Source organism: Pholis gunnellus (genome assembly GCF_910591455.1).
Source record: "Pholis gunnellus genome assembly, chromosome: 22".
Classification (NCBI taxonomy): domain Eukaryota; kingdom Metazoa; phylum Chordata; class Actinopteri; order Perciformes; family Pholidae; genus Pholis; species Pholis gunnellus.
This window is the reverse complement of record NC_136549.1, coordinates 11,633,498-11,647,933: the sequence shown is the minus strand read 5'-3', so window position 1 is coordinate 11,647,933 and position 14,436 is coordinate 11,633,498. Positions and strand designations below refer to the sequence as shown.

The 14,436-nt window shown below is 39.7% G+C and overlaps 1 protein-coding gene across 1 annotated transcript in view; it reads right to left on the bottom strand.

Moving 5' to 3' along the window:
* The window catches only part of col7a1l (collagen type VII alpha 1-like), a 49,956-nt gene that overhangs the window by 19,070 nt on the left and 16,450 nt on the right, over positions 1–14,436 (bottom strand). Inside the window, exons 18-60 of the mRNA XM_079184125.1 lie at positions 14,056–14,202; positions 13,724–13,843; positions 13,183–13,329; positions 12,336–12,599; positions 12,037–12,176; positions 11,453–11,576; positions 11,039–11,182; positions 10,698–10,885; positions 10,140–10,220; positions 9,952–9,969; positions 9,836–9,862; positions 9,598–9,663; positions 8,857–8,937; positions 8,732–8,758; positions 8,278–8,322; positions 8,020–8,094; positions 7,838–7,933; positions 7,636–7,662; positions 7,404–7,457; positions 7,168–7,239; positions 6,981–7,040; positions 6,668–6,703; positions 6,520–6,564; positions 6,307–6,342; positions 6,056–6,100; positions 5,245–5,316; positions 5,130–5,162; positions 4,127–4,198; positions 3,926–3,985; positions 3,781–3,816; positions 3,080–3,160; positions 2,810–2,845; positions 2,624–2,668; positions 2,209–2,280; positions 2,011–2,046; positions 1,696–1,722; positions 1,452–1,490; positions 1,312–1,374; positions 931–969; positions 784–837; positions 630–662; positions 390–455; positions 134–178 (exon numbers count right to left, since the gene is read on the bottom strand). Coding sequence (XP_079040251.1) covers positions 134–178; positions 390–455; positions 630–662; positions 784–837; positions 931–969; positions 1,312–1,374; positions 1,452–1,490; positions 1,696–1,722; positions 2,011–2,046; positions 2,209–2,280; positions 2,624–2,668; positions 2,810–2,845; positions 3,080–3,160; positions 3,781–3,816; positions 3,926–3,985; positions 4,127–4,198; positions 5,130–5,162; positions 5,245–5,316; positions 6,056–6,100; positions 6,307–6,342; positions 6,520–6,564; positions 6,668–6,703; positions 6,981–7,040; positions 7,168–7,239; positions 7,404–7,457; positions 7,636–7,662; positions 7,838–7,933; positions 8,020–8,094; positions 8,278–8,322; positions 8,732–8,758; positions 8,857–8,937; positions 9,598–9,663; positions 9,836–9,862; positions 9,952–9,969; positions 10,140–10,220; positions 10,698–10,885; positions 11,039–11,182; positions 11,453–11,576; positions 12,037–12,176; positions 12,336–12,599; positions 13,183–13,329; positions 13,724–13,843; positions 14,056–14,202 — 3,074 coding nt within the window. The remainder of the gene's footprint in view (positions 1–133; positions 179–389; positions 456–629; positions 663–783; positions 838–930; positions 970–1,311; positions 1,375–1,451; positions 1,491–1,695; positions 1,723–2,010; positions 2,047–2,208; positions 2,281–2,623; positions 2,669–2,809; positions 2,846–3,079; positions 3,161–3,780; positions 3,817–3,925; positions 3,986–4,126; positions 4,199–5,129; positions 5,163–5,244; positions 5,317–6,055; positions 6,101–6,306; positions 6,343–6,519; positions 6,565–6,667; positions 6,704–6,980; positions 7,041–7,167; positions 7,240–7,403; positions 7,458–7,635; positions 7,663–7,837; positions 7,934–8,019; positions 8,095–8,277; positions 8,323–8,731; positions 8,759–8,856; positions 8,938–9,597; positions 9,664–9,835; positions 9,863–9,951; positions 9,970–10,139; positions 10,221–10,697; positions 10,886–11,038; positions 11,183–11,452; positions 11,577–12,036; positions 12,177–12,335; positions 12,600–13,182; positions 13,330–13,723; positions 13,844–14,055; positions 14,203–14,436) is intronic.

Genomic DNA, 14,436 nt, shown 5'->3' with positions numbered 1-14,436 from the left:
AATACATTTTAATAATTCACTTAACAATAGCAACACATTTAAAAAGTCAAATTAGTACAGTCAGTGAGCATAAAGGTAATCCAGTGGGTATCATTCAGCACAGTGCTGTAATTGTTTGATGAAAATGTCTCACATCTTTTCCTGGCAGGCCTCTCTTGCCGTCAATGCCAGGTCTCCCCTGTGGAGCAGTAGAAAAAAAAAAAGCAATTACAATCTCTGGAGATGCTTTTTAAATGGATTATTATGGTGGAAAAGCAGAAGGCTTGTGCAAATTACACACCTGAAACAACAATATATTATGTTAGATTGGCTTAATGTCGCCATTAGAAATGTAAAGGATGGATTTTTAATGTTTAGCCGCAGGATCCGTGATTCAGAGTGATACTCACTGGAGTTCCCGGTAAACCGGGCATTCCAGCAATCCCAACCCGTCCTTGATCGCCTTTATTTCCCCCCTGTTCACATGCACACATACAAAAAACAAGCCTTTTATTAATCAAAATACTCTTGACAGTATTACATAATATTATGTACTGGTACAAAACACTCACAAATGGCATATCCATACACACAACCGTCAAAATAAAAAATCTATTTATTTTTTGTCATAAAACATTGTTATTACTCACCAGACCAGACTCTCCTTTTTTCCCCTGGTCACCCTGCAGTTATAATGAAACAACTTGTGAGTAAGCGCACACTCCAAATGCACAAAGCTCAATGGAGTTATCATGGGCAGATTATAATGATACAAGTAAAACTGTGAGCACAAGTTGGTGTTACCTTCATTCCAGGTGTTCCTGGTAAACTATCAAGTCTGTCTCTTGCAGAACCACCCTGCAAAACAAACAGTTTCTTACATCAAGACAAACACATCATCGCTGACACAAACATTACCAGAATAAATGTTCAAACGACGTATAAACGTACCAGAGATGGTCCTGGTAGTCCAGGTTTCCCCTCTGGACCCTGTGGAGAGAGTACAATATTGGGGTAATTAACTATAATTGTCTACTGCCAAATACAAAAAAATATAACTTCCCAAAAGTATTCAAATGACTATATAAATCAGAGAAAACCAGCAAACCCTCACAATTGAGAGGCTGGAACCAGAAAAAATGGCAAATATTTGCTTGAAAAATGATTAACAATTATTTTATTATCCAAATATTTGCAGATTCATTGTCTGCAAGTTGACTGGACTGATTGTTTCAGTACTATCTGATACTTTAAAAGATTTCACAGCTTTCTATGGTAATCGTGATCGGCAGGATTCTGAACTTGCAGTTTCTATGTTTGTGGGATACTCACTCTTGGCCCAAGCAGACCGGTTTCTCCTCTCAAACCGGGCTGACCAGGCTCTCCTGTTTCACCCTGGAGCAAAGATAAGAATTCAATTAATAGTTCAAAATAAATTAAATACAATATAGCATAGTTATTCTTCAAGCTACCTTAATAACTCTGGTCAGTATGTTGTTGTCTGCAGCAATCTGGTCGGACAAAATCATAAATAAAAAGTTAACTTGCTAATTGATGGACAATTTCAGCAGATTGACAACAGAAATTAATTTTGCACGGTCATATGGGAGATTGGTGTTTTTCCTTTATAAGCTTTGTTACAACGAATGCACTTGTCGAACATGGCTGAACTGATGAGAGGCTGTCAAATAAAAAAGATAATAGAGGTTTGTTTACTTGTTCTCCCGGAGGTCCAGGTTTTCCCTTTGTGACAACAGCAGCACGATCAAAAGAAGAGCACAATAAAACAAGAGTTAAAAATCTAACATGTCACACTGCTAAACACAGTCCATATTTGCAACACAAAGGCAAAGCAGTAGGTGCACTGAAGGGTGGCAGACACAAAAAGCCCAACTTAATTAGTAAACGTATCGAAATAGAAATCATCAAGTCACAGAGGGATAGCAAGTTTTGAAGATGGTGACCGAAACAGAAGGATGATCAACCGGGAGAAACAATGAACATGCTGATCATTGGTGAATACAAACATACTTGCTCCCCTTTGTCGCCTTTCTTTCCATCAGTACCCTTCAAAAACAAAAAAATATTATCTTGAAACTTTGCTGTGTTAAGCTGATTTTTTTTCCAGTTACTTATGACGACTTTCACTCTACGGAAAAATAATTTGGTTCAACAGAGACGACTTCCACAGAGGCAACATTATGAGTTTAAGTCTCATGACATTCTTACAGACAGGCCAGACGTCCCGGTGTCTCCTTTGCCTCCTGGGTCTCCTGGTCGGCCTGGTAACCCCAGTGGACCCTGATCAACAGCAATTAAAAAGAGCATATCCTCATATTGCATCAAAAGTCTTAGTAGATACAAAATCAAACATGATTGTGAGCAAATGTGTGTATCATTTCTGCAACGTGACGTGACGTGAAAGTCAATGTCTTTGACCAAACGGAACATCTGGTCCACGCAATGTGCAGACTTCCAATCATATTATCGACTTATTTGTCCCTTATGTGCCAGAGTCAACTCTATAATCTGTTGATGAGACTCTTCATTTATGACACAGACGGTGAGTATAGTGAGGGGTATTATATGTATGTTTATATGTGTATTATTCTGCCTTTAATCTTGGAAAACACAAAATAAATACCCTAATTCCTCTGTCGCCAGGCTCTCCAGGTGATCCTTGCTCTCCCTGTGAAAGACAAAACAAAGTAACCACTTAAAGTAAGTAAATTCAGGATCCGACTGCATTGATTATAAATCATCATGGAACTAGCTAACCTCCTGTGCAACATCGCCGAACTAAAGCATCAATTAAACATCCTGACTGTACCTTGGTTCCTTGTTGTCCTTCAGTTCCAGGTGCACCCTACACACAAAGTCAACCGTTATTGTTAATACTTGTATTCAATACATTTTCCTGCTCCAGTTCTCATCCGCACATATCACACATATCCCATATTGTGTGTTTGTCTCACATTTTAACAAATATTAGGAGCTTTCTCCTGAAAACAAAACGTCATTAGGAAAATACGTATGAAATGTGCTGTAGAGTACAAACAACTTGTATCATTGCTGTAACAGCCACTCAGGATTTACTTACATCTTTACCTCTTAATCCTGGTTCTCCAGGATTGCCGGATAACCCATTGGTGCCTTTGTCACCTTTAGAGCTATCGCGCCCCTGGACAAACAGACGACTTGTGTTTTAGTGACATTAACAACCATGAAATGAAAATATTTTTTAATATGTTTCAAGGATTTTGATCGTTACAATGGAATCCTTCATATACCGAAAGTTAAAAACAAAATAGCCACTAGGAGGTAAACCATTGTTAGGCTTCAGCTTCCCACAATATTTATACCTTGAGCAGACGTGGAGCAACATTAGCATTCATTTAGAGTTATGTGACTGACCACCTGACAAAATCTAATATAATCTTATTTTAGGTTTGGTTTGGTCTCCAACCCAAAAAAATCTTTCTTTATCCGCTAAATGCTCCACTGTGACTAGCGAGTCTCCAACTTTGTCCGTCTGCTGTTTAGTGCTAAGCTAGTAATGTACGTTTAGGCTTTTACAACTTTTTTTTCAAGTAAACAGCTGCTGTGACTGTAATGAAGTTGATGAGAGCGGTCAAAGTGAACCAAAACAGCAACATTTTAACAATAACCTGAAAGGTAGAGTTTAGGGTCACTAGTAGGGTCGGAACACGCGAATGCTTTCACGTTCATTTAGCATTGACTCATTTTTTATATGAAAAATATTGATTAGATCAGCTTTAAGAAAGAAGTATTTTCTCTTACTTTTGGTCCTGGTTTTCCAGACAAACCAACATTTCCCTGTAAATGAAATGTAAAAGGATTAAACATGAATACAATGTCCAGCTGTTTTCTGCTTCAGTGTTATATGACGAGAACAAGGTTTAACTGTTAAATGACAGTGACTCACCCTCTCGCCATTTTCTCCCTTTGGTCCCCGCTGTCCTGGAATCCCAAAACCAGGACTTCCCTGCACACATGAAAACAAACCATACTTATATATTTATAAAACCTTTCTTCTGCGCTAACTGATTAATTATTTTCTTAGTAAATCTGAAAAATGATAACATGCTGAAATGACAAATTATGAGAGTTATTTCTCATTATTAACCTTGTCTCCTTTGTCTCCTTGTTCACCCTTTATTCCCTGGGGGCCTGTGGGGCCGACTGGACCAATGTCTCCCTGACCGACAGGAAAAATACACACACACGCACACAAACACGGAACATCAATCAACATGACAGTTTCAAAACAAAACTCTTCACTTTAAATGGCACCCTGTAGACTGAGAGATTAAAGGGGTCCCAATCAGTGGAGCATTCAGTCCCACTTCAAAAGCTAATGAGAGAAAATCTTAATTGTGTTTGATAAGTCGACCCAGAGGACCGAGTCTGAGTGTGCAAGAAATACCCCGACCAATTAATTAACAATGTCTCGACAGAATAAAACATTCACAGCATCACTTCCCTCTGGCAAACAACTAAGGTTGTGACAAAATTGAACAAGGTTAGATGATGTCACTAGTTTAAATCTTTGGACTAATTGGGAAAACCTAACCAGCAAGCAACACTTTCCAACAACTTTTCAAACCCCAAATCTGTAGTCAATGCAGCTCAGTGGCCAACAGATGGAGACCATTGCAGACTTTTTACTAATTAAGTTTTGATTATATAAATATTTCTTGGAGGCACAGCGTTTATGGAGCCATGAGTAATCTTGTTGGTTGAGTGAAACCTCAGCTCAGGATCCAAAAACAGAAAAAAAGCATGATATCACATATTTCTATGCACCAATCAGAGTTTATTAACATCTAAATCAAAATGCAATGAAAGCTGTGGGGTTGTTTATTAATGTTAACAGGCCACTGCCAATCAAATCTGATCAAAGCAATCCTAAAAACTGTAACTTTGCTTGCTGCCTCTTATGTCATAAACATTGATGTGATAGAAAAATACTTAGGGTTCCTTCTCTGTTTACCTTAGTTGCAGCAAAGAATTGTGCGGAAAACAAAATTGCAGAAGAATGTAGATGTAGCTCCACAGCTCAGAGGTGTTTAAAAACTAAAGAGAGGTGATGCATGGTCCAACAGAAAACATTGACTTTGGTTACTTACCCTGGCACCCTTTTTTCCAGTTGGGCCAATTACCTGTTGGGATGAAAAAAGGAAGACTGATTGTGAGTCTAAAGTTCTTCTATTTCTAAAGTTTATAGTAAAGTAGTTTTCTTACGCCCTTGGCCGGATCTCCAGCGGCTCCCCTTGGACCCTCATCTCCTTTTAACCCCAATGGCCCCGTCAGTCCCTGGAAAGATCGAGGTAAATTACAAATATTTCTGAATTCTATATTGTCGTTTCTATTACGATTGCTACTTTATATGTTGTGCCAATCGACACAACAAATCTCTTGTTATTCAGCTCTAATAAATTGTAAAACACCATATAAACAAACTATCACTCCCTGCTATCTTCTGTTAGCCAGCACTGTATTAGCTGTTCTGTTCAAAGCTGTATTACAAAGGACAGGAACATGGTCCTCATGACGCCAATTTTTTTTGTGATTTGTCACTTCCAAAAGACGAACTGCATCAAATTAAAAATCAGCAATGCATGACAAAATGGCCCATTTGATAAAGAGACCCACTGAGGTATGACAATTTGGCGCATGATTATCATCATTGAAACCCCAGAACAAAATGGCTTCTTTATTAGTTCATACATCATAATCTAAATGTCTGTTTCGAGACGTTAGAAAAGACTAAATAAACGGTGTATCAACAGCATTTCCAGCCATTTGGTCCCGGTTGATAAATATATTGCTTCTGCCTCAGGCTTCATTTTTAATCAAAAATGAATTAAAAAGTGGATTTAAATATGCTCAGGTGAGTCGGTGGCAAATATGATTATAAGTTGGTTTAGTGGGACATTATGACGTGCTCCAGTGTGCAGGCAATATGCACGTTGTAAGACATTGTAAGCAACAGCAGTCTCAGCACTTCAACATGTGTATATATGTGTATCGTCAAGATGAAATCCTCTCTCACTGTGGGTCCTTGTGTTCCTATTGGTCCCATCTCTCCTCGTTCTCCCTAAAAGGACAAAAACATAGGTACGTGAACGCACACATTCACGTACACCCATTTGTATTCCTGTGTGACGCCAGTATTGATAAATCAATTGCAAGCATAACGCTTGGCTGAAATAAATTGATTCTTTTACTTCATCACATTAATTATAAAGCAAATGTGTTCAGCCTGATGAAGAGAGAGCGGACGCGTGTGTGGGATGAACTCACCTTGACCCCTTGCTCCCCATTGAATCCCTTCTTCCCCTGCAGGTACAAATAAATCACTGCTTCTGAATTCTTTCATCATCGATTCTTACACAATATTCACCCTTAAACAGGTTTGCTCTCATCTAGACTAAGCTGTAAAATGTGCATTTGAGGGCAAAATATGCACAAACTCATTGCTAGCTATTGAACAGGAAATAATGATGAAATGCACACCCGAAGTCCGATGATTCCTTGGAGGCCCTGCTCTCCATGATCACCCTTAAAAGATGAATTACAAATGTTATTTTACAAACAGGTTTTGGGCTTTTAGCCATAACATGTCACACTCAGTGTTAAAATGTTTTTGTTTCATGTTTTTTACCTTTGAGCCAACTGGTCCCGTTAAGCCGATATATCCCTGCAAAAAAACAGTTCAAACACTGAAACGAAAATGGGATTTTATATTATTGCGTCCAGTGTGATCCTGCCCCACCTTAACAATCTTCCCCATAAAAAACAATCAACCTGCTGTTCTCATTATCTTAGTTGATAGAAACCGTTATGTGGCGTTGCGGACACTGAACACAAAACATTTTTGATTTCAGAACTTTAAAAAAAAACTATATATTCTACTCTAAATAAAGTTATAATAGTCCATATTTATGGTTCGTTTTGCAAAGTCCATTGCAATGTACCTTCTCTCCCGGCTCTCCACGAGGACCTTGAATACCTTGTATACCAATTCCCTCTTCACCCTGCATAAAAAAAGAATATTTATTAGCCATTTATAAGCCAGTTGCTTACTCACTACTTTGATATTTAAGTATTTTTAATGGACTGGTTCAAAATGTGTATTTTTTTTAAAATCATTAACACTTTTACCGTCTCCCCTTTCTGGCCTGGTAATCCTGACACCCCATCGATGCCAATGGGACCAGGCAAACCTGCAATACCCTACAGAAGTTTGCATATGCATGAGAGAGAGAGAGAGAGAGAGAGAGAGAGAGAGAGAGAGAGAGAAGAACAAAGAGGAGAGAAAAACACTTTCAGTAAGCAACTCTGATTTATCTTTCAACGTCTTTTGCCACTTCTAAGAATATTGTCAACAATGTGCTTACATCTTTTCCCGACTCTCCTTTGTCTCCTTTCACACCCTGCTTCCCACGTAAGCCCTTTCAAAAATAATAATCAGATGACAATGAAACAATGAATATTTCATAGCTGGTAACATCTGATTCATTAAATCACTGGGCATAAGGCCCATTATGCAAGTAGACAGAATGTATGATGCGTTTTATAATTACATTTTCCAGTACAACCTTTTAAAAAGACGAATAAATAGATACTTACTTTTGCTCCCAGCTCCCCAGGATCTCCCTACGGAGTGCAAACAGAGTAGAAATAACTGGTCGATGTTTGGTGCATGACACTTCATACTGCTTCCTCTAGGGTGGTCTGACTTTACGTTATGCAATATGATACCATGAAACAACACAAGATCATCATTGCAATGTTGGGTCAAGGCCCAAAAAAGCGATCGCTCTCAAGTTACCTTAACGGATATTCCTGCTGAGCCCGGTGGTCCTGACTGGCCAGATAGGCCTGGAGCTCCATTGACCCCCGATACGCCAGGAGGCCCCTGGGGACCCTGTAACATGCAGTGTGAAACATTTGAACTGTCCTGAAGTTAACTGTTGGAAAACTCAAAATGTGTTTGTTTTTTTAAGGACTCACTGAAGATCCCGGTTCTCCTTTTCGACCAGGAACGAAGTTTGCATCTGCGCCAGCTATAACATATCCAGGCTCTCCCTAAGCGGTAACAAAAGGAAAGAAAGCTTGAACCTGTACTCACAACAGATCATTTTCATCCTCGTCGTTGTTGTCGTTGCAGCATTCACACCCCTTTCACTAAAGTAGACCAATCCAGCAGGCAACTTGGTAATAAGATCAAGGAAGCAATCAGTCTAAAGTAATTGCAGATGTTGGACTCACTCTCTCTCCTCTCTGTCCCTTCGAACCAGTGAGTCCAGGTAGACCCTACCACGGAGAGACACAGGATGAGTGATTAGTAGAAGGATCTGAATAAACAATATTGAACAAGTCATTATTCTGATGTGTAGAACATCTGATTGTTTAATGGTGTTAATGGTGGTTTTAGGGGCTTTGTTGCATGTCACCCATTGTGTGTCCCCTCTCTACTCTCTCCAATCTAGTAAAGGCAAAAATGCCCAAAAATGGTGAATATAAAATTCAAAATGAAAGGACAAAATAAAAATGTGTTCATCAAGTCTACACTGGAAATAGATGATACATGCAGCAAATGGATGGGACCACATTCAAAGACAGAAAATCACATTTACATGATCTGAGTTTAAGCTAGCTGACCCAACTTAATGCACATAGAAAAGCTTTTGTCCCCTAAATGTATTTGTCATGTCGGTCTTACCATATCACCGAGTAAGCCTTGAGGGCCCTGAAAAATAACAAACAACAAAAAAACATGTTCAGAGTCAGACCTAAATTAATTAACCAGGTCAGTGTGAGTTTTAGTTTTTTTCTGAATTAAGTTACCCGTTGGCCGGCCGAACCGGGTTGTCCGGATCTCCCTGGTCGTCCTGGCAATCCAGGTATACCATCTGTTGCAGGAGGCCCCTGTCGTATTAAAACATTATGGTCTGTGCTGGCAAATAGAATAATAGACATACACAGCAAAGCCACACTCACCCACACAGCTATCAAATTTGATACAATGAAAATGAAGAAGTAATTACAACAATAATTTGATATACTGGACCTATGGAGACAGAGCAGTTGTGTTAACATTCACTGTAACTGAGTCAAAGAACGAATAACAAAAAAGTGTTAAACAACATGAAAATATACTTAAAGTAAAAGCCATAACAACACTGAAATTCAGCTCTAGATGGACTGAAAATGACTGGACTAATTTAAGAAATTTAATTTTTTATTATTTCATTTTTGTGCGATATACAATATCCCTGTCATTGACTGTGACTAATGCTGTTGTACTGGCTAACTCTCCCTTGCTTTGTAGTAAATAGCTGTTGCAGTGCACAATGCACAAATGGGGGAACCGAACAATACATTTATCTTTCACTGGAGGTAAACCAAATATAAGCAGCACTTTTACATCTTTTGTTTGTTTCCATGCTTGTCACTGCTACATACGTATATGATAAAATGTATAATAGATGACGACAGCAGACAGGTAAGGCAATCTTGACAATTAATGACGACAATGGCGGTAGTGTGTTTTGGGTGTGTTTGTTTTTACTGGATGTTGATTCTTACCCTTTCTCCCTTCTCTCCTTTGGAAGGAGCAAAAGGATCATACTGTCCAGGGCTTTGCCGAAATCTCTACATAAACAAAACAAAGACTACAAGTTATTCTAAAAGTTTAATTAATGGCAATGAGGGGACATTAATGCAGGACAGAGAGGGGACAGTGGAAGGAAAAGTCATAGTGGCAACAAAGTATTATCCCTTAACGGGCGTCATAATGTTGAGAAGAACACTTGATAAAACATACCAGACCGCCGAGACCAGAACCATCTCCCTGAACAAAAAGAGCAAGAACACAAAATATAAATAACACCGCTTTTGTGTATATTTCTAATTTGAAATAACGCATTTCAGTACACTCACCGTTTCCCCTTTCTGACCCTGGATAAACAAAGAAATGATGGTTGGTTAATCAAGAGAAGAACTCAAGAATCAAACTATTGTTTCAGTGAGAAATCAGTGATCTTTAAACCAGGATGCAAACACAGAAACGACACGTTGTGCTGCTGTTGAATGTACTAGGGAATTAAAAAAAATGTGATTCTACCAACCTTCACACACTGGGAGGAGCAGGGACCCTGAGGCTTATCCAACTCCTCTGGGTCCTCAGTCGGGGTGTCCAACTGAGCGGACTGCAAATTGACGCGAGGAAAAAGGAATTAATTATGGACTGGTTAAAGATATTGTGGTCAACTGACAGAATATAGAATTAAGTGGCGGAGACGGCTGTGTAATGCAGCTCCAGTCACACCGTTCCACCGCTCTGACGTCAAAATAAAGACAAGTCGGCTGCAGAGTTCCTTCCAGTCTTTGTGAGTCAATTAAAAAGTGATTACATTCCCATTTATGTAAAACGTGTTCTCCATTCATGCAGAACCATCTCCAGCGGTGGTTTGGGCGGCATCTCCATCCCTCCAACTTTTCTACATGCATGTACTTTACATGTGCAACTTTAATATAATGAGTATCACCTAAAACACATTTGTGCCAGTTGTAGAGATTGGCTTAAAGATGTTGTTTGAAATGTAATTCCAACAAGTGTGATTGAACTATAACATATATTAATAACAAAGAAAGAAAATAATGTGACAGACAATACTCTTGCTTACCTCATCGTTAAGTTTGAACTCGGAGAGGACCTCCTCACTGCAGATGATCTTGATAAATTCTCTCTCAATGGAAGGGAAGTCATCAAAGGTTGGTGAGTAGAAGATGTTTTTGTAGCTGGTGGGTGCTGCTATCTTATTCAGCTCCTCAATGTCTGCATTAGAAACTCCAACTGCCAGGACACTGACACCTAGAGAGAAACAATGATAATCAGCTTTTCAAAGTCCTATTCATCATATATTCATATTGCTCTGCTATATACACGTTTTTTTCTGCGGTAAAACTCTTTGGAAACACCATTTTGGAGCATTTTGAATATTTTTTTTCCAATGGTTTCACAGACCCAGAGCACGTGCAATTCTGGAGGGTGGCAGCACGTCATCCTGGGCCCTGCCATCCGTAATCAGAACCAGAACGTGGGCCACATCCTGCCTCATCCCCAGAGACTCCTGGAACAGTTCCTGCAGAACGTAGCTGATGCCTTTTCCTGGTGGTACACAGAGGTATTACACTTTTGAGAGTTTTACTCAGTTATATGCTGGTGGGACGAAATGTACTTGTCTGAACAGCACTGTTTTGAGGTACTGCAGTGACGTTGCAAGGGACATGCACCATATAGAGTGTGAGCAATGCGCATCTTCAACCCATGAATATTATGTATTAGCTGTTAGAGGCTGTGACATGAAAAGCAGGAATAGCCTACCAACGGATGATAGGTGGCAAAGTAGTGTGGCACATTTGATTGAGTGTCACTAACCTGTTTTGGTGTTGCCTCCTCCATAACGTAGTGCTCTGAGCGCCCTGAGCACAGAGTTTCTGTCTTTAAAGTCACGTAGACGGAATTCAATTCGAGGCTCATCACTGTAATGAACCACGGCTATCTGAGAGAAAATACACGTCATCAAAACACCATCTAAATTACATCCGTTGTGACTTTGAGCTATAATTCTAAATTGCATTTGAATCATCCTCCTCACATATACTATATATATATATATTGAGAAAGATATTTGCTGCATGTGCCTCTTAGTTGGCTGCCGCTGTTTATGATTACAAGCCATGTGGCATTGTGCCCTGTTTATCCTTTCTGCAAATGTTTGAGTCAGATTCTTCCCACTTGGGCAGGTGAAATAATGGCACATTACGCTCCTGCTAACGGCACTGGCTTAAGTCTCACTGGAGCAGTTTGCTAACTGGCAGCAGCTATTATCATTTAAAATCCAGTTTTTGATTGTTATTGTCCTACCACTCGAAACAAACTTAGGGCCAACGAGCCATATCGTGACCGGAATCTCAAGCTGGAACAATATAAAACAAAGAAAGTTTTACTGAGAAACCAACCTGTGTGCCCTGAGGACCGATGATAGGGAAGTAAGTGGCCACCCGGAATATGAAGTCTTTCATCTTGATGAAGTTGTTGGCACCGATGCTGGAGGACTCATCCACAAGGAATACTATGTCTGCTTTGGCCTTACCACACACTGAAAAAACACACACATACCGTAAATACATATTCACCATTTAATGTCTATAATACGTTTGTATGATGTGGAAACTATATGCACCCTTTATCTTTTCATAGAATATTCTCACAGTAGATTGTAGAGCTTAATCAATATCCAATCATGAATAAACAATACCTGGTCCCGGCGGAGCTGTTGTCTCTGCACGGAGTGTGGGCAATCGAAGAGAGGGGACTTCTGCTGCTTTTGACGCAGGGACACTTGGCTGACCTGGAGGCTTCTTGGTGGTTATGGATTTAGTTGGCGGCACAGCGATGGGGTGCCGGGTGATCCTCGTGACTGTGTGAGTGACGGTAGTGTCGGTGATGGAGGCGGTCGTGATATGAGGGGCGACTGTGGCTGGAACAGACTGGACTGTTACCAGCGGGGGTTCCTGTCCCACTGAGTTGCACAGAGACAAAACATAACTGATTAAAAAAAAAAAACTACTGATGCAGCAACAAATGGGTTTCAGCAAAGGAACAGGTGGTGTTCATCGTTTCAGGGAACTAAAATGATTAGAAATAGTTTCTGTGTATAGAATTGTTGTGAATTTTAGTTTTTAAAAAGTTCAAATTATGTTTATATGTGTTTCAGTCTTTTTTACATTTTGTTTTTTATATATTGCAAAAAAAATATTTAGTGTAAACAAAAGTGAACGTACGAACTAGTTTGTGTGGTGCAGCGGGGTGTGATTTTTCTCATTACGGTTAAGGTTATAGTGCAAAGTGCTTTTAAGTTTAAACCCACAGAGAACTGACACTGTGTAATTCGGTGTGGACTTGTAGTAAGAGCAGAGCGAAGAACAGCATCTAATACAATGCAATCAATATATTAAACGATATTCATTATGAGCGTGCAGTAAGAGTGGAAAAATATAGATACAACTTACAACATCCTTCGCAAACCAATAAGCATAAGTATGCAAGATAAAGGTTTGTCAATGTTTCACAGAGCGAATCAAACCATTTGAGTAGTGTCTTACATATTCTCTGATACACGGTGCTTATAGGGCCCTCCACTTCTCCATACAGAGGTCTGATGGTAAAAATATAAGTTCTTCCATAGAGCAAATCCCTGATCTTATAGGAGCTGAAACCAGGGCCCAGGGTCTCTGTTTTAGTCTCCAACACTGAAAAGACACACAAAGAAGAAGAAGTTATTGTTGCAGAGCAATCATATAAATGAGTTAGTATCCAGGAATAACAGCAATAAAAATAATAACCTTCTGAAATAAATGTTAATGAATGAGAATGTTTTTGTTTTTTCATTTCAAGAAAAGAGTGCTAATGCTGAGACTCAATACACGACGCAATAAATTGTAACACGCTGCAAATCAAAATCTAGGACACGATAGACTCATATTTTTCAAACCAATGAAAATTTTAAACACAGCGGGGGCTCATGACGGGGAGCTCAATGCACAATGCAATGCAGCGTACACAGAATGGGAATGAACCTCTTTGCGACTGAAAAATTGCATGATGGTCACGCGATGATTAAAAAAAGGTGAAACTTTGTCAGACCTGAGATGTGCCTCCAGGAGAGACGGTATCCAGAAACAGCAGCCACACGCGTCCAGTTCAGAACAGCGCTGCTGTCTGTGGTGTTCAGAGCAGCAAAGCCATTTACTTTTGGGAGATCCACTGAAACAGAAAGAAACACATGAGTGATGAAATAAAAATGAATGAATAAGCAAAACAATAAAAAGATCCGATGTGTCTGGCTATACTACAAAACTACAGCCATCCCTACACTATCTATTTACGTATATAATGCATAAATATCTCCCTGAAACCTCTGATTGAGATTCCATCTCATGTACTGTTCCTCACTGTTTCGGGGAGGCAGGACTCACAGGTGCGTGCAGTGAGCAGGACTGGGCTTCCCTCCTTCTTGCCCACCATGGAGGACACCTGGATCTTATAAGCCGAGCTCTCCCGCAGCTTGTTGATGGTGTAGGTGGTGGAAGCAGCAGATACCACCTGGGACTTCTCATCACCCCCTAGGAGCAGGGAACAATACAAATCCAACATGTAGAGACAATGAGAGTGTGAAACAATACGATTGTGTGCTCAGTTACAGTTAGAAGTCCACAGAGTGATCTATGAGGAGCTGTGAGTAATTACCCATTAATAACAATTTGTTGTGAGCGTGCGGGGACAATAGGTTTCGTAGTTACCGTTCTGTGTACATAAATAGGTAGATGCATGTCTACACATGTGTGCATACGTGCATG